Here is a 24,054-nt window from a genome sequence, read left to right on the forward strand (position 1 = left end):
CGGGGGGGGGGGGGGGTGGATTCTGCGACTCTAATCCTCTCACCATTCTCACTAATCCAATCCCCCACAGACCATGGTCAGGTTTAACATGGCTGGAGCACAAACTACCAGGATCCAGACCTTTCTCAGTGCCGATAGACTGCTACGTTGCTGATGGGTGCCGTAGAAAAGCTTCATGACGTACCATCACATAACAAATCGCAAATGATCACTATGTCTAACATCAATGAGCTAGAATGCTGCCCCGGTCATTGTAATGGGCTCTTCCTGGGATATCTGGGTTCAGGCCTCTGTACCCCTTAAACTCAAATATCATACATCTGCCCCCTGTATAAATCACATCCAGATCCGGGGTGGAAACAAGGAAAGGCAAATCAAGTCTGCTGGCTCATATCCTCTATCCTTTTGGGAGGATAGCTCAGGGGAAATGTGCTCACCTTGGAAGCAAGACGACACGGAGCACCGCAGGTTCGATCCCCGGGTCCGCACTTAGAGACCTCTGGGTATTAAGCACGTTATAAATAACCTATCATATCATATGCCATTTTCACACAGATCTTACTAAAAAATATGCAAAACTTCTCCTCCCCACAAATGTATCCATAGAGATTGATGAATGTTTAGAACCTCATCGACATTGCTCCGTGACTGGAAGTATATGCAATCAAGCACAGGCAGAAGCCAACCTAATACCATTGAGTTACATTTTGCCCATTCAAGAGCACAAATGGACCCGTTAATTGCACATATGCAGACAGCAAGGATAAGCTGCCTCATTGCTGTTGCCATAGGGCTAAATGACTATGTTGAATGTGTAGATTCCTAAAACTTTCTTGAGTTGAGTACTATTCCTACAATAGAATGTAACAGGGGTCCCTTCAATGTGCAACCTTAATATCACATCAGAAACTGTGTCCACGTGGTAGCAGTTGTTTTCAGAACATCTCCTTGTGGAACATATTTAGGTTCATGTGGGCAGTGACCCGCGTTCCGCATTATTTATGGAATATCACATGTTTAGCCGTATCGTGCCTGTATCACAAGACCACCATTTACCTTGTTTCAACAGCTTAACGTCATGCAGAGGAAGTGAAGTGTTGCAGCAAAGTGTTCTGTAAAATACAGGTGGTCTTGCCCAGAGGTCTGTGATACTATTTTGAGGATACTCCTACCCCTCTTTAGAACTCTGTGGGCCTGAGTTACAACGTGGGTGGGATGAACCCATGCAAATCAAGCCCTCATACCGCATAATGGCCCTTATCAGTGCATGGATGCATCTGCAACAACACCCATTTGCGGCTCATAAGGCGAACGCCACAATGTAGCGTATGCCTGGGCAACGCACTTTTACGATACACTATAGTCCTGCTGTTGCTTCCAGCTGATACGCTGTGCGAAAATCACATGTGACTTTTGACCTAATTCACAGAAGTGTTTTATAATGGCAAAGCCCCCACTGGACCACTGGAAAATGTTCTGTGAATGTATGCGCAATAAAAATATCAGCACGTGTCCCGCTATGTGAATCAGCCTGACTCTGTGTGTATGTGTGTGTGCGAGGGGGCTCTGTGTACATCTACACGTGTGTACAGTGTGTGCATAAGTGCCTGCTTAAAGTGCTTGCTGCATGCTATCTACACGCGTGTACAGTGTGTGCATAAGTGCCTGCTTAAAGTGCTTGCTGCATGCTATCTACACGTGTGTAGTGTGTGCATAAGTGTGTGTGCATAAGTGCCTGCTTAAAGTGCTTGCTGCATGCTATCTACACGTGTGTACAGTGTGTGCATAAGTGCCTGCTTAAAGTGCTTGCTGCATGCTATCTACACGTGTGTAGTGTGTGCATAAGTGCCTGCATAAAGTGCTTGCTGCATGCTAACTTCACGTTGCTTCTTCATCTTCCTTTACCCCTCAGCCGTGGTGACTCTCCCGGAGCAATTGTATGCGCTTTACAAAAACTTAAAATACAAAAATACAAATACCTTACTTGCGTGTGCATGAGGTTGCGTGGCGGGAGCTTGGGTTGTACTGAAAGATAAATAGTCTGTAATTGGGCTGCATAAGGTTGTACCAGTTGTCGCGGAGTGCCATTATTTCACAAATGATTTACAATGCGCCCTTGTGTCGTGCGATGTGATGTAAGAGCACTCCCTGGAATTTTGACGCAACCTGTCAACATATTGGTGAAAGTCGTGCAACACATATGCAAAGTTTACTTCAGTGTGGGGGCACCACATTGCACAGCGAGGTGATTTGCAGACATCAACATTTCCTAGCTACTAGCGCTGATTTAGAGCTCGGAATACAGTACAAAATGAACTTTGCAGTGACTTTGTTTCTGCAAAAATACACTTTACACAATTCCATGAATTAGGGTTTGTGTCGGCAGTGTCAAGTCACTTTCAACCATGGGAAAAACTCCATGAATCGGGCTCTAAGTGCTTTTTGGGTAATTGGGCTCATTTAGTGCAGTGCAAAGAGTATTTTTGCAGTGCAATGTCACTTTGCTCCGTGCTAACCGTTCTGTGAATTAGAACCTTGATATCTTACGCAAATTCTATTTTCTTCTGTCTCCTTTTAGCCAACAACAAAATGCACAATGTGCATTTTTGGAATTCCCATTCACGCATAAGCATGCAGACTTCTTACAGGAGTCAGGCGCAATATATAATGGAGTGGTGGATACAGTGAATTAAATACCCACACTCGAAGGTTAGTAGATAACTTGAATACATGTTTTTGAAAAGGTGTATATTTCCAGATACATACTGATGTCGGGTAGTAAAGGGCATGGCACGTAAACTATGCAAGCGCAAATAAGAATGATATGATATGATATGGCATTTATAACGTGCCTATACACAAGTTTTTCAAGGTGCGAATGATAGACATATTGATTGATGGATGACCAGATGAGCACAGATCGAGCCAGGCAGATATATTGATATGGACTGACAGACAAGCAAAGGGAAGGACAGGCAGAGAGGTAGGCCACTGGAGAAGGTAGGTGGATAGGTAGGTAGGTAGGTAGATACATAGATAGATAGATAGATAGATAGATAGATAGATAGATAGATAGATAGATAGATAGATAGATAGATAGATAGATAGATAGATGCAGATTTAGAAAGGTTGTGAAATCAATGGTTGCTTTATAGAAACTGAGATTATACAGAAAATATGTTTGCTCGGAACTTAAAACAAACAACTAGGCATGTAGAGCAAGACGTGTTAACTCTCTGGTGCCCAAACTATATCCTGAAAACACTGTAGACAGAGGCTTATGGCCACTTAATAACTACCATGTTCCATGATATGTTCTTTATTTATGTATTTGATTTTGTAAAGCGCCCTACAGCCAGTGGTTATCGAGGCGCTGTTACAAGAAGATGTGTTAGTTACAGGCAATAGGCTTATGATATGCTGGGCTCGTAGCATTCCTGGTTCTTATCTGTGCATCAGTGTGCAGACCACAAATGCACAACTGTGTCAGTGATCGACTTGCATGTGGCATCCAGCTACTAGATACACTGCGAGCTGATATTAAGGTGCTTCTTATCTATGCAAAACATTGCTTGTGCACGAATGTCACTCAATAGTGGGCACAGTTAGGCGTATAGTACATTTCCTTGTCATTATTAATTGATGTTAAGGTCATGGATTGGTAAAGTGTACATGTGTCGTGACCGTGCGGCATTAACCAGCTATTATAGATAGGGATAGCTCTCTGTCTTTCACCTACATAGGCAGCCCACCACTGCTCCCTAGGGCCAGCACACTTGCACATAGGGAAAGCTAGAGTCTGTGCAGGGACATTTACCTAGCTTTGAAGGTTTTCTAAATTGAAATAGAGTCCCTCTTCGTTGAGAGAAAAGCAGAGATAACATACAGCTATGTGGATGGATGGATGGATGGATGGATGGATGGATGCATGCATGCATGCATGCATGCATGCATGCATGGATGGGCGGATGGATGGATGGACGGACGGACGGACGGACGAACGGACGGACGGATGGATGGATGGATGGATGGATGGATGGATGGGCGGATGGATGGATGGACGGACGGACGGACGGACGGACGGACGGACGGACGGATGGATGGATGGACGGACGGATGGATGGATGGATGGGCGGGCGGATGGATTGCCGGTTGGATAGATGGATAAAGTACTATATGTGGCATTACAGAAGTGCAGCAAACATATACAAATTATATTTAAATTAGTCTCGGTAATGCAACCAAAGGGGTCAGTCCAGGGGGAGCGATTAGGCCCCATCCCTTCTGCACTGGAGGACAAGCACCCCTGTTTATACTTTGATGGGGCCTGAGCAGTGAGGTGCTGCTTGGTTCCCTGGGCACAGAATGAAAGGGACCCAAGTCTATGTACACTGCTTTCTTTCCATCATTTTTAATCTGGACTACGCCATAGGGAAAGGGGGGCAATCATATACTATTGGTCCTGCCAGCACTGAGAGAAGTAGAGCACACCAAATCTGCAAGGGCACACTAGCAATTCCAGACATATGCTGGCCTTGTTGGGACTCATCAGCAGGCTTGGACTGGCTAATAGGGCAATAGGCCGCTGGCCGAACCAAAAATGCAAAATGCTTGTGTGGGTGAAAATGGGCCACTTTTTCTTGGCCAATGTGGGCCAGTTTGATGAGTTACTTCACTATGCGCCTAATAGTTTTGGCAAGTGTTGCTCAATAAATATTCTTTAAAATGTACAATTTGCATCACATTTTATCAAAAACCTCCCCCTTGGGTACTATTCAAACAGTGTCACAAAAGGAATTAATTCCCATTTGCAACTGTGGGGCACTTTTAATGGTGCCCGAGACAAATTTTATGCCCCGGTCCGACCCGAGAAGCAGCTTGCGCTGCTGTGCACAGTGAGGAAGGGACACACATACGGAATTCCCACTCAAATTTGCCAGACCCTGAATGGTAGAAACTTTGCAGTTCTATATGATGGCAATTGCTCTGAGCAGCTTCGTTTTGCCCAGGTTCGCCATTACTAAAGGCAAACCACCATGCTACGATTGGATGCAGTCGGTTCATACTGCTGGGCTGCGGAGCCTGGGGCCAAAAACACAGACTGGCATTGCTTGGAGACCAATGCAGCCCATTTTGGGTTGGAACTCAGACTGGTTTTCGTTCGGTTTGTTCACAAATTGAATGACATTTAAGCCTAAAAATGAGGCTGTGGAAACTGCCCAGAGCAATTGCCAGTAACATGTTCCACCTAACATTTGCAAACATTTGAAGGTGGTCTGAAGAGAGATCGTAAAGTCCTATCACTCTAAAATGCTAGCAGAACAATTGCCCATGTTTTATATTTGGATCTTTCCAGATTTGTGTCATTTCAAATCACATATTTTACACTCCAAATAAAGTACCCTTCATACTATCTCAAAAGTTCAAAGATGTAGGGTTTTACATTATACACGTCGTTTTCAGCAACTAAACGAAAGAATCATGGATATTTTTTTGTATGGGATTTGGTACACGGCAAAAGAGTGTGTATCCTCCCCAGTCTCGGGAGGGTAGCTCAGGGGCAACGTGCTCGCCTTGGAAGCAAGAACAGGTTTGATCCCCGGGTCCATGCTTAGAAACCTCTGGGTATTAAGTGCATTATAAATAACCAATCATATCATATCATATGGTTGCACACAAAGAAAAGGCCATAATGCAGCACATGACAGCTTGGTCTTCTTTACGTTATGTTAATAGTTCTTTGCAATGCACCAAATCTCTACCATACCAGCCTCTGGGCGCCATCACTAGTCCGAGAGTTGGTGTATTGCGCCCCGCACCTTATATCCAGAAGTAAAAAGGGCAGGGTAAAGGCCAGAGGTTGCAAAGGTGGGGATGCGTGCCATGCCATGGAAATAAGACAGGTCAGATAACACCAAGGAGGGAGAATTTCAGAAAAAGTCCTGATGAAGGCCACCAACGTTAAGCTAGCAAATCTCAAAAACGGTTTCCTAAAATATTGAAAGTGTATTTAAGCCGACCAAAGCATTCATTGTCAGGAACATTATTTAAAGGTAATACCAGATCGGTGAGCCTGCAGATTGTGTTACCAAACACACAGTACAGAGCCCTATCAAAATGCTTTGACTTTGAAAGGACACACTGACAATCTTGCTCTGTATATTCAGTGTACCTTATAATGAACTCCACGTTATCCTAAAATAGGGCAACTACATGTTGGGCCCCATTCATGGAATTCTTTGCACGGTTCAATGTGACTTTGCATTGCTGAAACATGGCTTTGCACTGCCGACACAAACCCTGATTCATGGAACTGTGCAAAGGCTATTTTTGCATAGCAAAGTCTGTGCAAATTCATTGCATAGTCATTTGTGCAGTACAAAATGACTTTGCACGGACTTTACACTGCAAAAATACACTTTGCAGAGTTCCATGAATCAGGGTTTGTGTCGGCAGTGCAAAGCTACTTTCCAGCAGTGCAAAGTCACTTTGAATCATCGGGCCCTTTATTTTAACTTTGGAACTTCCTGGTTCGTATTGTTGAAAATGGGACCAGAGAGGGCCTTTACTGTGTTGCCGATGTCCATTCGTAGCCAGGGTCCCTGTTTCATGGGGTAGGCTCCTGTGGGCGTAATTCTACAGTTTTCCGTTTGTGTTGGGGATGGGTCATCAATGTCTGTACAGCTGTCACTAGGTCCTTGGGGGGGGGGGCATTCATTTCTACCTGGTCATGAATTTCCGCCGTTCTGCCACACTAGTGTGCATGTGCTTCGTGTTGTGTGTGCACGGCAAAGACGTGGGCACTGTGTTGAAAAGATTGTGGCAGTGGGCTCTGCTGCACGCAGATTCTCCTGCTCTGAATAATAAGCCATTATTCTGCACAAGAAGCAAACTGCCACGTTGCATAGCCACCATCAATAAACCAATGTAGTATTATTGCCTGCAGAGCCAGTCAATAACTGTAAATATTGGACCTTACCCTACCTACGGTCAACACTGTGCAGGCGATGCTGTATGTGGAGTGTATGGAATATTAACCAGCATTACACACCAGTTCCAAGGTCAATAATTACATCACACAATTAATTTGACAGAAGCACGCCACCGTCCCTCCCTCCGGCCCCAATTCAACATTCCAGGGAATGGACTGCAGGTGAGTCTGCCATTCCAGTGGGGCAGCTCTTTCTTTCAGCGGCATTGTAAGTTTCTGCAGTGGAATATGCCAAGGCCAAGGCCAAAGCCTTACACGACCTGTCATATGAGATGTAACACTCAAGAAGACTTGTCTTTACATGCCCATAAAACACAGTCAAGCAATTCTGGGATTCTTAACACCCTTTATATATGCTGAGACTAGGACATAAGAAATTGACCTTCGAGAAATGCTGCACGGCAGAGGCACTGATGTCTTTTCCTTGCACAGAAGAATTGTGACCTTCGTCTCCTTTGTGCTCTTACATTCTCGGCCGCGCAGGTACTTTCTGATATCACCACTATAGCATGGGAAGCTAGAACCCACCCGCCACCTGTGCCTATCTATTGATAATGATGTGTTATTTATATAGGGCCTTAAGCCAAAGCACTTTACAGAGAAGATTTTTACATACATTTATCATCCCAACCGAAGTTGGATCTCATTTATCGACCTCAGAAGGATGAACGGCTGAGCTGGCCTTGCCGGCATTCGAACCTGCGACCTGCAGGTTACCCATAGATCGCAGCAGTGTGCACTCAACCCGCTGAGCTATCTTACTGGCTATTGTACGGGGTATGCTTCCTGCATTGCAAGGACAGGACACAGATGCATTGAGCGCATGGTCTTAAAACGCAGATGTGTACTTGCTTAGCCAAAGATCTGCCTAGACTCCAGAAGACAGGGGAACTGAACTTTCCAAACAAATCGCCTTCGATAGATCACAGTTCTGCAACCTTTGGCTCTCCAGATGTTTTCGAGCTCAACTCCTAGCAGCGTTAGCCAGCATAGTCAATGGTGAGGGATCATGGGAGATTATAGTCCAAAACATCTGGAGAGCAGCAGGTTGCAGGCCCCTGCTTTACATAGAGACTGAAAGGGTTTTCACCTTTTTATTCAACCTTCATACGATTACAGAAATATAAACACATAACAGAATGGACAAGCCCATATGATTTTTTTGTTCCAAAAAGGAACAGGAGACAAACCAGCTAGATCAAACAGCATGTCCCATCTCGAATAGAAAACAGACAGCAGAACAGCTTAGACAAAGGCGAGAAATGGGACCTGTAACATAGGCCCTGGCGGGCGATCAAAACAGAGGTATCAGGTGACTAAAGTCACAAGGGAGTGTCAACCAGACGTGGGAGCAAAGATACAGTGATAACCAGGAAGTAGGCAGTGCCTTGGGTGGCCTAGTAGGCAGCCATGTAACTGTTCCCACTGCCAATTTCTCTGATTCTGGAACATTTTCTCAAATGAGGCAACTTGATACGTTCTCGCTACTACTCTTCTAACCTTGGACGCACAAGACTCTGCCACATTTTTAAGATATATAGTAATGTAGGTGAAGAAAGAGTTTATTATTATTAAAGAAAATTAATAATAATAATAAGTATTATTATTGTTTCCACTATTATGAGTTAAGTACCAACACTAGCTATTTAATTTTGCTTTCTGCATAGGCACACACAGTCAATGGCTTGGAATGAAGCCTGCACTTTAGAAGGTCTTAAAAGTGCTTCTAAGAATGTCTGCGCCTCAGCAGCCGCTCCCGATGGAGGGGCCCTTGTGTCCTCTGGGCAACATGGTCCTGGGACTAGCCTAAAAAGCCTGCAAGCACTGGAAATGTGTAGGGAGGCTGTCCAGTCATTTGGTCAAAAGACATTTGGTCGAAAGACAAATGGTCGACGGAATTTGGTCGAAAGCCAAATGGTCGAATTTTTATTTGTATTTATATATATATTTTTTAGGTTTTCGTTTAGGGAAAAAAAGGTTTTTTTAGAAAAAAAAGGGGGTTGTGGGGGAACCCCCCCCAAAAAAAAAAAAAAATGTGAAAATACAAAAAAAAACATTTTTTTTCGACCAAATGACTGGTAACTGTAGGGAGAACACACAGGATAAAGGGCTTGGGGAAAATGTTTCACCTGATTTGCAAAGGATTTATCAATGGGGTTTTTCCACTGAAACACGTTTTTTGTAAATGAGGCCCCCTCTATTTTGCCCGGAAAGATGTGTTTGGGAAAAGAAAACGGGTTTCATATCACTTATATTTAAAGATAGGGGAGTTTTGACAACAAGGGCGAATTGATTGTAATGTGTTTGGAAAAATTGTGGCGCACAGTGCTTCGATTGGAGTGATTTCTATGCGCCTTTAGCATAAATTCAGTCTAGCTTTGCTGTGCCACATTCTGCCTAATGCCAGTGCTTTGTCCATGAAGAATGAAAGATGGTGGTACTAGGGTATTCTGAGTCGGTCTTGGAAGAGTGATACTGCCCTTATACAACACAATTGGCCTCATTACGAGTCCGGCGATAGCCGTGCCAGTAAAACCGTCCAGCTGCCACCGGACTCGTGCATTTTATCCAGCACCTGGCAATGGGGAATCACTGGGGCATTACAGCCCTGGCGGTCACTGAAGCCAGGCTCCGGAAAAAGTTACTCGCCATTCCCATTTGAGTCCCATGGGACTCAATGGGAATGGGGAACACGGTAGCACCGGCACCATTCATAATGATTCTGGTGCTATCGTCAAAGTCTAAGCAGGTGCCTTTCCGCCCGCCAGGTCAGACCTGGCAAGCGGAAAGGCACCGGGTACGCAACTTGTACTCAGCCGATCCGGTAGCAATGGTGCCGGTAAGCCTACTGGCACCATTGTTACCGGACTGGCAGGGTTGTAATGAGGCCCAATGTTGATTAAGTGTGCAAGCCATTAAGCACAGTGATGCAGGATAATGGTACCACTAGAGCGCTAGACACAAAAGGCCTGATTCACAGAGGGTTATCCAATTAGATTGTGCCATTATACAACACTTCTGCAAGTCAGGACCAATATGTACATGTTGACTACATTAGCCATTCACCTTTCTAATGTATTATTTATTACACATGTTTCTGCGAGAGCGCCATGGCGCACAAGTGACGTTGCCATGAGTGAACAAATACACAATTCAGCTCACACTGTGCACGATACAAATAGTTCATTTTGAAATCACATCTAGAGTAACCCTTAGACTTTTAAACCATGTATAAGCAAGACATTCTCTAAAACACAGACTCCACTGAATCGCAGCTGGGTGATGCCTGTGTTGGTATTAAAGGATCATTGTGGTAAAGTGATTCACTCCGGATCACATAATGTGTTGAGTGCGAAGCTAGGATTGGTGCCCTGGTGTATTTTTGCTTGGCCCCTATGGTCCAGTCTGTGCCTATGCGTTATGATACATGCCTTTCTACTTCTGTTTAAAAACAGGATATCAGTCCCATGATGAAATTAAAGTCGTACTATTAATGTTACGTGGCAAAATAGTACACAGGTTACAGCTAAACTAGAACAATGAATAAAAAGTAAATGTCAAAACCTGCTCATCCTCACTGAACCCCCCCATCCCCGCCCCTCACACACATACACTCAAACACACCTGTTCATTCCCATGGACAGTCTGGCACACTGCGTGAGATTTGTGTCGTACATTCTACCCCGCAGCCCCCATTATGCACGGTGACCAAGAGTCGCAGGCAGAAGGAAGGGTGGCATGGATCAGCCTCGAGTTGGCTCATCTTTGGAGTTAGCAGCATCTGGGCCCCGGCTCACCTAATCCCTGATGTCCCAAAAGCACATCACGACTGATTTCCCTATTGTTTTTGCTATGGTATCTTGCTTTTGGTATAATAAAGCCTACGGCTAATCCTTCATCCTGTTATTCTTTGGCCATAACAGGCATAGTGCAGTGAGAGGGGGAATTTCTATATATGTACCTCATTATGCTAATTCCAGGCTTATGCTCCAGAGAGCTGACCTTTCCGCATTACATACACGACACACATACACCACACACGTACATGGAACCTGCAGCGGCAGAGCTGCTGAAGGGAGCTCTCCATCCAGCACCACATACACAGCAGCCTGCTGCGGGAAGCTCTCCTTTCAGCACCACATACACAGCAGCCTGCTGCGGAGAGCTCTCCTTTCAGCACACATACACAGCAGCCTGCTGCGGGGAGCTCTCCATCCAGCACCACATACACAGCAGCCTGCAGCGGGTAGCTCTCCTTTCAGCACCACATACACAGCAGCCTGCTGCGGGAAGCTCTCCTTTCAGCACCACATACACAGCAGCCTGCTGCGGGGAGCTCTCCTTTCAGCACCACATACACAGCAGCCTGCTGCGCGGAGCTCTCCATCCAGCACCACATACACAGCAGCCTGCTGTGGGGAGCTCTCCTTTCAGTGCCACATAGACACCACACACGGCAGCCTGGAAGGGCAACCTGTTCTATGGAGCTATTCTTTCAACGCCACACACACGGAGCCTGGAATGGCAGCCGGCTGCATGGCGCCCTCAATTCAGCAGCACACACACGGAGCTTGCAGTGACCCCCTGCTGCATGGAGCTGTCCTTTCAGAACCTCATACCAAACACACACACGGAGCGGCTGCCTGCTCCAGAGAGCTGTCCTTTCAGAACCACATACACCCCCACACACACAGAGAGACTGGTCGTGCAGTGGCAGCCTCCTCCCGGGAGCTGTCCTTTCAGAACCCGATACACCCCCACACAGAGAGAGAAAGAGAGACTGATCGTGCAGTGGCAGCCTGCTCCACGGAGGTGTCCTTTTCAGAACCACATACAGCCCCCACACACACACACATACAGAGACTGGTCGTTCAGTGGCAGCCTGCTCCAGGGAGCTGTCCTTTCAGATCCACATACACCCCCCAAACACACATACACAAAGTGGGCCTCATTACAAGTGAGGTGGAACGGGTTAACGGGACCCCCTAAAGGAGGCGGACCCGTAAAAACCCGTTCCGCCTCATTACAAGCTCCCCTTGCGGGACCCAGTAAGTAACGCCTGGTCCAACCAGCGTGCTTACCGGGTCCCGCAAGGGAAAGAGGGAGCAAAAAAAACGGGCCACTCATAATAGGCCCGTTGTTTGCTCCCTCCCCCATTCCCATTCAACCCTATGGAGGCTGAAATGGGAATGGGGAGGTCCAGGACCGGGTTCCTGGATGAAGGAATTACCGGGCCCTCCGAACTCAGAATGGCCCGGTAATTCCCCATTCTGGGAACCCGATTTCTGCGGCAGCCATGCCGCCAATAGCTGCATGGCTACCGGCAAAATCGTAATGAGGCCCAGAGACTGGTCGTGCAGTGTCACCAGGGAGCTGTCCTTTCAGCACCACAACACCCCCACCCCAACACACACAGAGACAGATCGTGCAGCGGCAGCCCGCTCCAGGGAGCTGTCCTTTCAGAACCACATACACCCACACACACAAAGAGAGAGACTGGTCTTGCTGTGGCAGCTTGCTCCTGGGAGCTGTCCTTTCAGTACCACATACACCCCCACACACAGACTGATCGTGCAGTGCCAGCCTGCTCCAGGGAGCTGTCCTTTCAGAACCACATACACCCCCCCCCCAACACACACACACAGACTGATCGTGCAGTGCCAGCCTGCTCCAGGGAGCTGTCTTTTTTTGTTTTTGTATTTATTTTGGTTGGCTAAATTACATTAACTTTTCAAAACAAATTACAAATCACATCATAACACATCAGGAAGAGACAAAAGAAACAACAAACAAGTATACAATCAACATATAAATAGCTTGACAAACGTAGTCCAAAGCATAAGCCATATACAAACTAAAACCTAAGCATATCAAATCTAGCAGTCCAAAATAAAATAATCTTAAGTGACTACGTGTTATTTTTAAATACACTATAATCAACTTGATTAATACATAATCAATCTATGGACAATACTGAGCTTAAAAACTGCATAGTGGCTATTCTTATTGAAATGTTAGGAGTAGCAAATAATTAATTCCACACTTCATCATCTGAGCGCATCAGGTAATGTGTTTGAGTTAACTTGTGTAAAACAGTGTTCCTTTGCTTCCTCAAAGCAACACACACAATTAGTAGGTGTTCTTTCAGAACCACATACACCCCCACAGAGAGAGAGAGAGAGAGAGAGAGAGAGAGAGAGAAAGAGAGAGAGAGACTGGTTGTGCAGTGGCAGCCTGCTCCAGGGAGCTGTCCTTTCAGAACCACATACACTGAGAGAGGGAGAGAGAGAGAGAGAGACTGGTCGTGCTGTGGCAGTCTGCTCCAGAGAGCTGTCCTTTCAGAACCACATACACCCCCCAGAGAGAGAGAGAGAGGGGGGGAGAGAGAGAGAGAGAGAGAGAGAGAGAGAGAGAGAGAGAGAGAGAGAGAGAGACTGGTTGTGCAGTGGAAGCCTGCTCCAGGGAGCTGTCCTTTCAGAACCACATACACTGAGAGAGGGAGAGAGAGAGAGAGAGAGAGAGAGAGAGAGGGAGACTGGTTGTGCAGTGGCAGCCTGCTCCAGGGAGCTGTCCTTTCAGAACCACATACACTGAGAGAGGGAGAGAGAGAGAGAGAGAGAGAGAGAGAGACTGGTCGTGCTGTGGCAGTCTGCTCCAGAGAGCTGTCCTTTCAGAACCACATACACTCCCCAAACACATACAGAGAGAGAGAGAGAGAGAGAGAGAGAGATAGAGAGACTGGTCGTGCACTGGCAGCCTGCTCCAGGGAGCTGTCCTTTCAGAACCACATACACTGAGAGAGGGAGAGAGAGAGAGAGAGAGAGACTGGTCGTGCTGTGGCAGTCTGCTCCAGAGAGCTGTCCTTTCAGAACCACATACACTCCCCAAACACATACAGACAGAGAGAGAGAGAGAGAGAGAGAGAGAGAGAGATACTGATCGTGCACTGGCAGCCTGCTCCAGGGAGCTGTCCTTTCAGCTCCACACACACAAGTTGGCCCCTGACAACCGGGATGAAGAGACCGCCTCGCTATTCGCTCGCTTTTCAAATTAGTAAACTCTGCCTGGAAACCGGATTAAATGGACCGTGTTCCAAAGCTTTCGCCAAACACAGTGGATCAAAATCCGTGGCTCCAGAGCAAGCATTTTAATCTCGCCGTTGCTTCCCGCACAGTAACAGTGAAAGCCGCAATTAAGCGAGATGTCTGTGGTGCAGTCTAGTCCTGGCTAAAGAAAGGGTGTGCCTGGTACACTGGAGAATAACTGTGTGGAGCTCGGGTAAACGACACTACGGAATACGACTTGTTTCCATTGGGAGGGATGGCGCGGAGTTATGAGGCACGAGGCATCGGACTGTGGACCTATGCACTGTGAACTGACCTGTACATGTATTTAGAAAGGGAGAGCTGCGTATTAAACAGGGTGCCTGTCTGTGGGGGTGGGTTTCGATCAATACACATTTTCCACTCCCGTTGCCAGGCCCAACGTAGAATGGGAAAGCCGGAAGCGTGTCAGTTAATCCGCTCATTGCCATAGTGTGTCGTTGACACCTGTGGAACGGTCGAACACCGTGATATATGTCCGCACAGTGAACAGCTGGCCTGCGGTGGGCCTCCGGCAGGACCCTAGACCCTTACAGGCTTAGAGCACTGCTCTAATAATGCAGACACTCAACACGGGAAAGTGCTGAAGACCACTGACTCTGGGAGAATTACAATAAATATGACATAAGAAGCAGGTTTTGGAAACAAATGACGTCCCCACGCCAACTGACTTTCTGTGGCTTTTCTGCTGCAGCTGTAATATGCTGACAGTGTTGCTTATGCACGCCCTCTTGTCATTTTTCAAAAGGTCAAGGGACACGGTTTGGGTTTGGTAGCTGGCACTTAACATCAGCTGTTAGGTACTCTGTTTTGCATCAGTGCTGTGCACGCTGACTCCTTGCCAATGGTGCGGGCCTCCTTCACATCGGTGCTTGGCCATAGGGGGTCACGGGCGTAAGGCGAGAAAAGCTGGAAATTGGGTCTGAAGACAACACACCTGAGCATTCCTGTGACTACCCTGGCATGGCCTAGTCTTGACCTGGCAGCCAAGCGTGTGACTACAAGGCAGGGCCAGCTGAAGATATGTGGGGGCACATTTCAACATGATGGTTGGGGGAGCCCTGCTTAGAGCAAAAACAGTCTGAAACACCTGTGGGATTCATACATTACAATGGCAACACAGATAAGGTTAATAAGCACAGATTATCATGAGACGGCCAGCAAGCAGAGAGATTAAACACTAAATTTACACTGAGGAGCTATTAGCCCTTCTTTGTCAGGAAGTGGCTGATATGGAGGAACCAGTATTAGAAGGCAATGAGATGATAACACTTATGTATATCCCGTGTGACAGCCGGAAGGGTTCCAGGAAACGCAGCTTGTAAAGCAAGTGCTGCAAAGCGCACATTTTAAGCCCCAGACCGAAAATAGAGAAATGAATGTATTGCAGTGTTACAAGACGGATGAATGGCATCATGAGGGCAGCTCCTGGGGGTCCCCCTGAGGCCACTTTCATTTGACAGGGTTGAAAGGCCCTGATGCCATCCCTGCTAAAAGGGGTCACCAGGAGCCCTCCTGAGTGTTAAAGATGTTCCCCTGCCATACCCTCGTCCAGCGCAGAGCATGAGGTTACACATGGTCTATGGGTTACTCCATGTGTGGGCATGCCTCAGTGTGTGCAGGAGCTCTGCACACACTGAGATAAACAAACCTAGGGGGCCGTGGCCTTTCAGGTTTTGTGCTGCAATTAGGAGACAACACTTACCTCACCTGAATGCTGCCTGTTAGACCACGCCCTCGTAAGAGCCCTGGGTCACATTTGCAAAAGGGTTGGGCCATGTCTGTGGCCTAACATGCGGTATTCAGGTGAAATAAGTGTTGCCTCGTCTTTTAACTGCAGTGTTGACCCCCTGCCAGGCACCCCTCTGACTAGACATGTGCGGATCATCACCCTCTCATCTGGGGTGTGAGGTTGATGATCCCTACATCTCTAATGAAAGGAATGTCTGGCAGGGGGTCGTGACATATTGAAGAGGCAAGGCTTTTTTTCTAAAGCCTGAAGCTCTCAACATGTGAGAACTTCAGGCTTTAGAAAAAAAAGTCTTGGCTTCTAGTACCCTGGTGGCCAGGGGTTAACAGGAGTCTTTCAGGAATCCCAGAAGGGCCCCGTCTCAGACAACATTTTCAGAGCTGGACGGACCTTGTCCAGGCTAGTCCCAGCCCACTTAAAGCCTTGCCATGTATGATGCTGAGTGGGACCCAATATTTTCAGATTTCATCAACAGAGCCCTGTGCTCGTCCTACTGTCTGCCTCGAGTTACAGCGTTTTGCCTCGGGGCCTCTGTGCGCTTCACATTGCTTACCATGCCCTCAAGCAGTGCCATGCCCCGGTGTTATGTCCATGGCACCAGGTTAAAGATTGATCTCCCTGGAACTGTGCCTTCCCGGATATTGTTATTGGTCTACAGCCATGTCATAGCCAAAGCCCAAGGTTACAGTGTGCCAACTCAGCACTCTGTGTGTATTGGAGTGATTGCAGTCCTACCCCCTGACCTGCCACACACACAAACACTATGTGGGTGACCAAATGTGTTCACACGGCTCCCAGACCATTCCATGCCTTTGAGGTGCCCAAAGCATCACTTTACAGTTTGCCTTGCTCGCCACTGTGTGTGCCCAAGTGGTGACAACGATATCCCGCAATGCACTGCCTTCCTCGTGCCCACAGCCTCGGGTTACAGCTTTCCACACTTGCGGTCCTGGTCCCAGTGTTTGTACAGTTCGCAGTGCCTGCCTTCTTGCTCTGCCAATACCCTAGGCTTGCAGTGTGGTCTCACGGGCACTGCGTGCGGCCCCGTGTTGGCAGATAGCACCAGACCTGTTGCCCACAGCTCAAAGTTCCGGCTTTCCTCCACTCTGCTTATGTCGGAGTGTTTCCAGAGCTTAACAGCCATGCCCTGCCCATCCATCCCAACGTCATGCACGGGCGTCATTTAGGGATCACCAAGGGTCGCACCTGCGACCCCTGTGGTCTCCCTTGCTACCCCTAAAAAAAAAAAAGCATGTGGCTCTTTGTATCTGGAGTGGCTGGTTTTCTGATGGCTATAGCTGGTAAGATAGCTCAGTGGGTTGAGCGCTCGCTGCTGCAATGTGTGTATGACCTGCAGGTTCGAATCCCTGCACGGTCAACTCAGACTTTCATCCTACTGAGGTTGATAAATGAATACCAACACAGGTTGGGTAGTATACATTTTTTCTATATGAAGCGCTTAAGCGTAAGCGCTATATAATAACACATCATTATCGTTGTGATGTCACTTTGAGGCGGGGTCAAATGACATCACTTTCGGTGATGTCATCAGAGGTCAAGGGTTGTGTGATATCACTTCCGCTATCCCTGGCATTTTGGTGATATGACGTCCCTGACGCCATCCTAATCTAAGGTGACTGCGGTGTGTGTCAAGTGTAGGCAGAGCTCCCGGGTAACACCCTGCGCTGAGGACTGCCTAATTCTACAGATGGCCTTCTGAGTCTCTCGGTGTGAGGCCCAGTGTGTCCGAGTACTTTCAGACTACCCTGTCCTCTTGTAGCACACACCACTGCGGCGCTCGGAAACTCATTGTCTGTCCCCGTGCTCACCCCCTGCACACCGTCTGTGGTGACTGCTTGACCTTTGGCATCCAGGGCCACTGTGCCGTGTGTGCGCCCTCCCACTTTTCCAAGGACTGGTCTCCTACTGTCCTCAGAGTGGTGAAAGGCTTGACAGGCGACTTTCGCGGGCCCTGTGCGCGGGCGCGCCCCCAGTGCGCGGATGTTTCCACGGCCTTGGCCTGACCACATACGAGTGTCCTCATATCTCCCGGGTGGACGTCCACTCACACACACCCCACCCTGACACGCGCACACGGCGCTGCCAAGCCGCACAAGGTACAGCAGCCCCGGTGCGGTTGCTATGGAGAAAGTTTCGAAGAAGAAATTGCAGAAAAGAAAGGCCGCGGTGGGAGAAAGCACGCAGTGAAAAACCCGAATACACGAACCCCTGTGGACAGAGCCAGACGCCAAGATACCACACGCTGCATACTAGGAGCGAGACTGAAAAGCCGACGCCTGCCGTGGAACTGCTGCGTGCAGGACTGGGCTACAAGGAGGGGTACCACAGCAGGGCCACGGGGCCCTCACCCAACCAACCCACCCCTCCCCCCACACACCCACACACTGTAGACTAGGGGCGTGTCAGAGTCCTATGGGGAGAGCGTGGCAAGCTTGGATTCCCTTTCACGTCACTCCTTCAGAGAGGGGGTGGTGGGGGGGCCTGGGGGCCTCGTGTAAAGGACCCCAGTGTACTTCTGCTGCACCCCCACCCACATTAAACATTCTATAACCAATGGGTGGCAATCACAGCGGGTGGTCGGTCACGCTTGTTTTAGAGCAGGTCGGTTCCTGGTGTGGGAGGGAGGTCCTCACAGGTGTCAGGCTGGGGTGCCAGCTGAACCCCCAGGATCGCCATGGAACACTTGGTGAATAAAATACACGTCGGGGCGGGTGGGGCTGGCCTGAGCAGGTCGCGAGACTAGATGTTAACCCATCGCCGTCCCTATAGGGTCCTGCAGAAGGGGGGGGGGAAATTCCAGTTGCCACCCTCCCCCCACGAGAAGACCCAGATCATCGGTGTCTCTCCCAGTGGCCGCCAGCTGGTATTAGGCAAGCAACACAGGCCATTAAAAGGGAATTTAAGGAAAAACGCCAGTTCCAATAAAGCCCTCCAGCAGGGGCCTTACTCCGGGCGAGCGTAACACTGTAGAACACATCCAAGTATGGCAGGGCCTTCACGTCACGTATTTATTAGCTTTTGCAATGGGGGGAGGCGGCGGGCTGGTACTTCTCCTACCCCGTTTACTTCTTTCGTAACCTATTATACAGTTTCCTTAAAGTAAACCAACTCCAGTCGTGTTTTGGGGGCGCGGGGATTGCATCCTCGTGCACACGTGCAGAGGCAGCTTTAGTATCGCGTGGTGGTTCGATAACCCAGTAGTAATGAAAGTGACGGGTCTTGTGGGGGCCCTGTGCCCCCATGGTGGTAAAGGGCCAGGGTGGGTTTGCACCGCAGCGCTGTTGCTACCGGGTGAGGACTCGCGATGGCTGGGGTTGGTCAGGGATAAAGACCGTGCTGGGGGGCAGGAAAGGGCTGTGTGGGCAACGCCCGCTCAGCGAATCCTGTTCAGAGACGCACACCCGCACTAGTGCGCACAGCGCAAAGCGCGCGCCGCACACGCGCGCCTCGAGCAGCGTGCATGTGGATAAGAAACGTGTACGAATGACACATGCACACAAGTTGACGATCTCACGGAGACATAGGAAGGCAGGCATAGCGAGGCGCCTAGAAACGCATTCACGGAGCAGGCGTGCACCGAAACCAAAACACACAGAGACACGCATAACTAAAGGACTGCTCACTCAGGGGTTACCCGCCATGTCAGCGCATGCATGCGCACGCACCTTTCATAGAAAGGACGTTAGAGGCGAACGCACATATGTATTGGTGTAGAGGAGTGCCTAACGCGCTGGCAGACCCATGTATGGCATCGTAGCGCTGCAACATGACGTCATTATCTGATAGCTCGCTCTGGTACGGTGCAGTGTGTGATGGTGGGCCTCGGTGGGGCGGAGGGGTTGGGGGGCGGGGGGTTAATTGGGGTGTCAGACCCAGTTTGACTCGTCTCACTGCTTTCAAAGTTCGGCTGTGCACGGGCTGCCCCCGCACGCCTTGATTTGAAGTTCGGCCCTGGTGTTTGAGCGTGCGATAAACGCGCCACAACCACTTTGAGCCGTCCTCTGCCCCCCCCCCCCCGATGTATAGCACGCGCCACCGGTCAGCTGGGCGCGTACAGACCATCGCCCGCCCCTGACAGTGTGCCCACGCCCCGCCCAGCGGGAGCACGAGGAGGACGCGGGTTACATAACGCCCAGGACACCAGCCTCCCGTGGGCTCAGCGCCCCCTGACCCTGTCACACGCTCACTGCTGCGGCGCTGAGCTAGCCGCGGGGAGCACCTGTGGCCTACTGCAGAGAGAGTAGTCATGCAACAGACAGCCCCCGTCCAACAACCTCGCCCCCACCCCCCAGGCGTGCAAGGCTAGAGGCAATGCGAAACTGTCCTGACAGGCCTGCCAACACGGCAGCGGCTGAACCATTCGTGTGGGCGCCTGAAAGGCTGGCACGGCCCGGCGTGCGGCGGGTACCACCCAACCCCTCTGGCTCTCAGCCGCAGAGGCAATGACCGTCCAGAACGCCTTAACAACACGGTCCCCGTAGTGGAACACGCTGCGCATAGCTCATAGAAGGGGGCTCGAGTCACGCACTCTCCTCACACGCACGACACTCTGCCCCTGCCGCTCAGAGACCCCAAAGGTCATGTTATAGCTCCACGCTGTGGGGTTCATCGTATCATGAGTAGGAGCGTGAAAGCCATGCATGTAACGGAACCCGAACATAGGACGCCTCCCTGCTCAAGCACACGCTGGAAATAGTGGCGAGAGATGGGGTGTCAGTGACTAAAGAGTAGCACCCGCGCCAAGAATAGAACCCCACTTGTGGAATGGGGCGTGAGGGCGTATGCAGGAACCCCTGAACACGCCGCTGATGAATGAGTAACGGGTTGCAAACTTCTGACACGTGACTGACTCTACCAGACTACCAAAGCCCCCTCCTCCACCCTCTCCTCCCCGACTGTTCGCACTACCTCTAGTGTCCCCCTTACCTAGAAGCATGAATGACCTACTGTAGCCATGTTGAGGAGTACAGACAAAGTGACACCCAACCCGAACAGATGACATCGGAGTTCGCGGACCCGTGATATCTTATTGCTGTGTTTTAACATTGTTTGTACCCGGTCAGGGGCACCGGCCTTTGACTCCTCTCCCAGTTTCCATGAAGGCCCTCCGGTTATAGCCCTCCTCGTCCCTTTCACGGCCTCCCAACGGTAGTGACAGCAGTGTAGGGGAACAATGAACACACACAACTCTGACATTATTGATATGGCATGTATGGCGCGCCTAGACACAAGTGTTTCAAGGCGCTAGACATGCGGCAATGACTCTACCTCCTGCACTACCAGTCACACTGGCGGCCATCTTCCGCACCTTCCCATAGGCCAAACGCTCCCCACTTCACAGTCCCATAGGAGTTTAGAAACTTCTGAAATGCTACGAATCACTCCACTCAACAAAACTCCAACACAACTCTGGCCCCCAGAGTGACAGCCCTGTCTGCCAAAGTTGTTATCTACCTGCAGGCCAGTCCCTCCCTCAGCCCCATACTCCCACGACCGACTTATGGTGGTGATGATGGCAGTGAGGGCCAGTTCGCAAACTTGTGATATGCAGCAAATTACCCATCTCAACGCAACACCACCCACGCACCAGCTCCTACCACCACCTCCCCCCGCCCCCAGAGTCACAGTCCTGGCCGCCAACCTTGCAATCTACCTGCAGGCCAGTCCCTCCCTCAGCCCAGCACCCCCGCCGCCTACCTATGGTGGTGATGACGGTGATGGCGAAGTAGAAGGAGCCCGCGAACTTCCACTGCACGCCGGCGCGGTGCGGCTCCGACTGCATGATGACCAGCTCCAGCTGCCGGTAGTCCTCGCCCGAGATGTTGTACTTGCCCTTGAGCCGGATCTCCTCGGCCTTCAGCTTCTCCTCCTCCCGCATCTCGTAGTCCGACTCCAGTGCGTCAAAGACGGCGGCGCCCACCAGCAGGTAGGTGAAAGTGCAGACGATGAGGGACAGGGTCCGCACGTTCTGCCTCTTCATGGCCTCCAGGACGCACCTGCCCAGGGGCGCATGTCCCCCCGCCCGGTTCGAGAGCGCCCAGCAACAGCCGCTGGGGGGGAGCCGCGGGGGCGGGAGGTGGGGCCCGCCCGGGCCGGGCTCCTGCTCCTGGGAGGCGGACAAGCAAAGCAGGCTGCTGGAGCGGCGCGACCAGGTGCCCTGCAAGCGGGAGGCTCCGCGCAAGACCTGCCCAAACCGAGCCGTCCAGGTGCGCAGGGCCATCAACACAGCAGCCCACTAGTGACAAAAAGCCCCCCCGCACACGCTTCACCCAACCGCGGCAGTGCTAAGGTCGTCCCCCCTCAATGCCACAGACTTCTCCAAAAGTTCGCAAGCCAAGTCCCACTTAGTCAAGAAGTTGTCCTGGAGGTCGAAAACTCAAAAACTGAAAAATGCCCGGTAACCTCATCGATGGCTTCTATTTACGGATGGTGGGGGGGGGGGTATGGGGGCTGCGGTGGTCAGCTTAATTGGTCCTCGCCAACGGGAAGGGGTAAGGACAGAAGCCGGTCCCCATCTCAGTAGACCTTCAATGATAGCCCTGGGAAGTGGGGTGTGGGCTCTTCCGGGTGCCACTCTCTGAGAGGGGGGGTATCCATCGAAATCACTTGCGAGGGAGCAATAGGTCTGCGTGCTATGCCTTCCCGGCAGCAGAAAAAGGCCTTCTTCAGGCCTCCAACGAGCAAAGGAAGTCAAACCTCATCCGTGCGCCCCCCGGCGCCTCGTTTCCTGGCAGGCTGCATTATGTCGCGGGGGTCAGCACGCGCCTCCACCCCCCAGCAGCGTGGGTGTGCATATCTCAAGGAGAGGCTGGCCAGGGTATGTCAGATAGTTCCGGGCAATTCCCTCGGGGGCAGTCGGGCACAGTGGCAGAGCCGGACCCACGCAGGGTGCCTCCACGGAGGGCCGGCGTCCGTTGAACTCCTTGGAAGGGAACGCACAAGGAAAGAGCCGTTGGCTGCCCTTCACGGTAAGCCAGCCCCCTTTCGGAAGGGACCCTTGAACCGGGCGGCAGGATGGGCGACGTTCATGAGCAGCACTCGGGACTGAAGCCCCGCGATGAACACGACCGAGTCAGACGTCAGCCGGTGGATTTTGGGGAGCATTCCAGAAACTGGCAAGAAGGCGCAAGTCAGGGCATCACCTGGACGGCCTGGCGAAGAAGGACCGGCCCCTGCCCGGCCCGCCCCGTATCCGCAGGGATGATCTCGGGCGCCGCGCCGGAGGCACGAAGGGCAGGAGGGGTCATGCCAGTCTGTGCAGGGAGGGTTCAGCCCGGAGCCAGCGACCCGAAACCCAGACGGAGGAAATCCCGGAATCAACGCATCCAGGAGCCAGCACCTGCCACCCCCGGGGAGAGGTCAGGCAGAGGCAGGGTGGGTATCCATCATCGCATCGCCTCGGTCCACCAGCATCCTCTACAAGTCGAGGGTCCTGCAAGAAGAGGCTGCTTGCACGGGTGCGCTGGAGCCCGGCTGCCGAGTGTTAACCACTTCCTGTCCTGCACTTTCCGCACTTTGGCTGCAAGCTGGTTGTGCGAGTTGGTTGCGAGGGGTGCTCGCGCTCGTTGCCTCCTCTGCCGCCGCGCGGTGCTTCCCTTCTCGCTCTCGGCGGGTTTCCTCTCCCTTCACTCCGCTCCCCGCAATCGTCGCTCCTCCGTCTCCCCGGCACCCCCCGGCCGCGCCCCCTCCCGTGGACACGCCCACACGCTACAATATTCATATGTTCTTCGGGGTTTCGCTGGGAGCCGCACCCACGTGCTCCGCTGTTACAAGGCAGGGCATCGCGTCCATCGCGCAGCGCCAATGACTGTCAACAGCTGAGCAAGTGGGGGCGGAGGGGGGGGTTTGCAGGGGAGAAGATTCAGGCGCTTGATAAAAGTGCCCATTCAGCGTAACATGGAAATAAATAAAGGGGAGGATATGCCCCAGTGCCGAAGACCTTCCCTGGAGAGGGGGAGGGGAGCGGGGCTGACCCCTGTGGCCAGATCCTCGGTCAGGGGGTTGACGCTTGAAGTTGGGGCGAAGATGGGGGCACCAGGCCGAGCGACTAGGCTGGGAGGTTGGGAGCGAATACGAGTTTGGCAGTGTGGATTGGAGGCAGGGTTAACGTGGAAAGGGAAAGAGTTGGCTGCATGTAGGGTGGGAGGGGGTGAGGGGGTGAGTTTCTGAGAAGGGGGGTGCGCTGATTG

General features: G+C 50.7%; 1 protein-coding gene across 1 annotated transcript in view; it reads right to left on the reverse strand.

Annotated features, from left to right (window-relative positions):
- The window catches only part of KCNK9 (potassium two pore domain channel subfamily K member 9), a 378,456-nt gene extending 354,798 nt beyond the window's left edge, over nt 1-23,658 (reverse strand). Inside the window, exon 1 of the mRNA XM_069621679.1 lies at nt 21,563-23,658. Within this exon, the coding sequence (XP_069477780.1) occupies nt 21,563-22,085 (523 nt within the window). The 5' untranslated portion in view covers nt 22,086-23,658. The remainder of the gene's footprint in view (nt 1-21,562) is intronic.
- Between the last annotated feature and the right edge of the window lie 396 nt (nt 23,659-24,054).

Source organism: Ambystoma mexicanum, chromosome 5q (assembly GCF_040938575.1).
Source record: "Ambystoma mexicanum isolate Mex_15411 chromosome 5q, UKY_AmexF1_1, whole genome shotgun sequence".
In the NCBI taxonomy this organism is placed as follows: Eukaryota; Metazoa; Chordata; class Amphibia; order Caudata; family Ambystomatidae; genus Ambystoma; species Ambystoma mexicanum.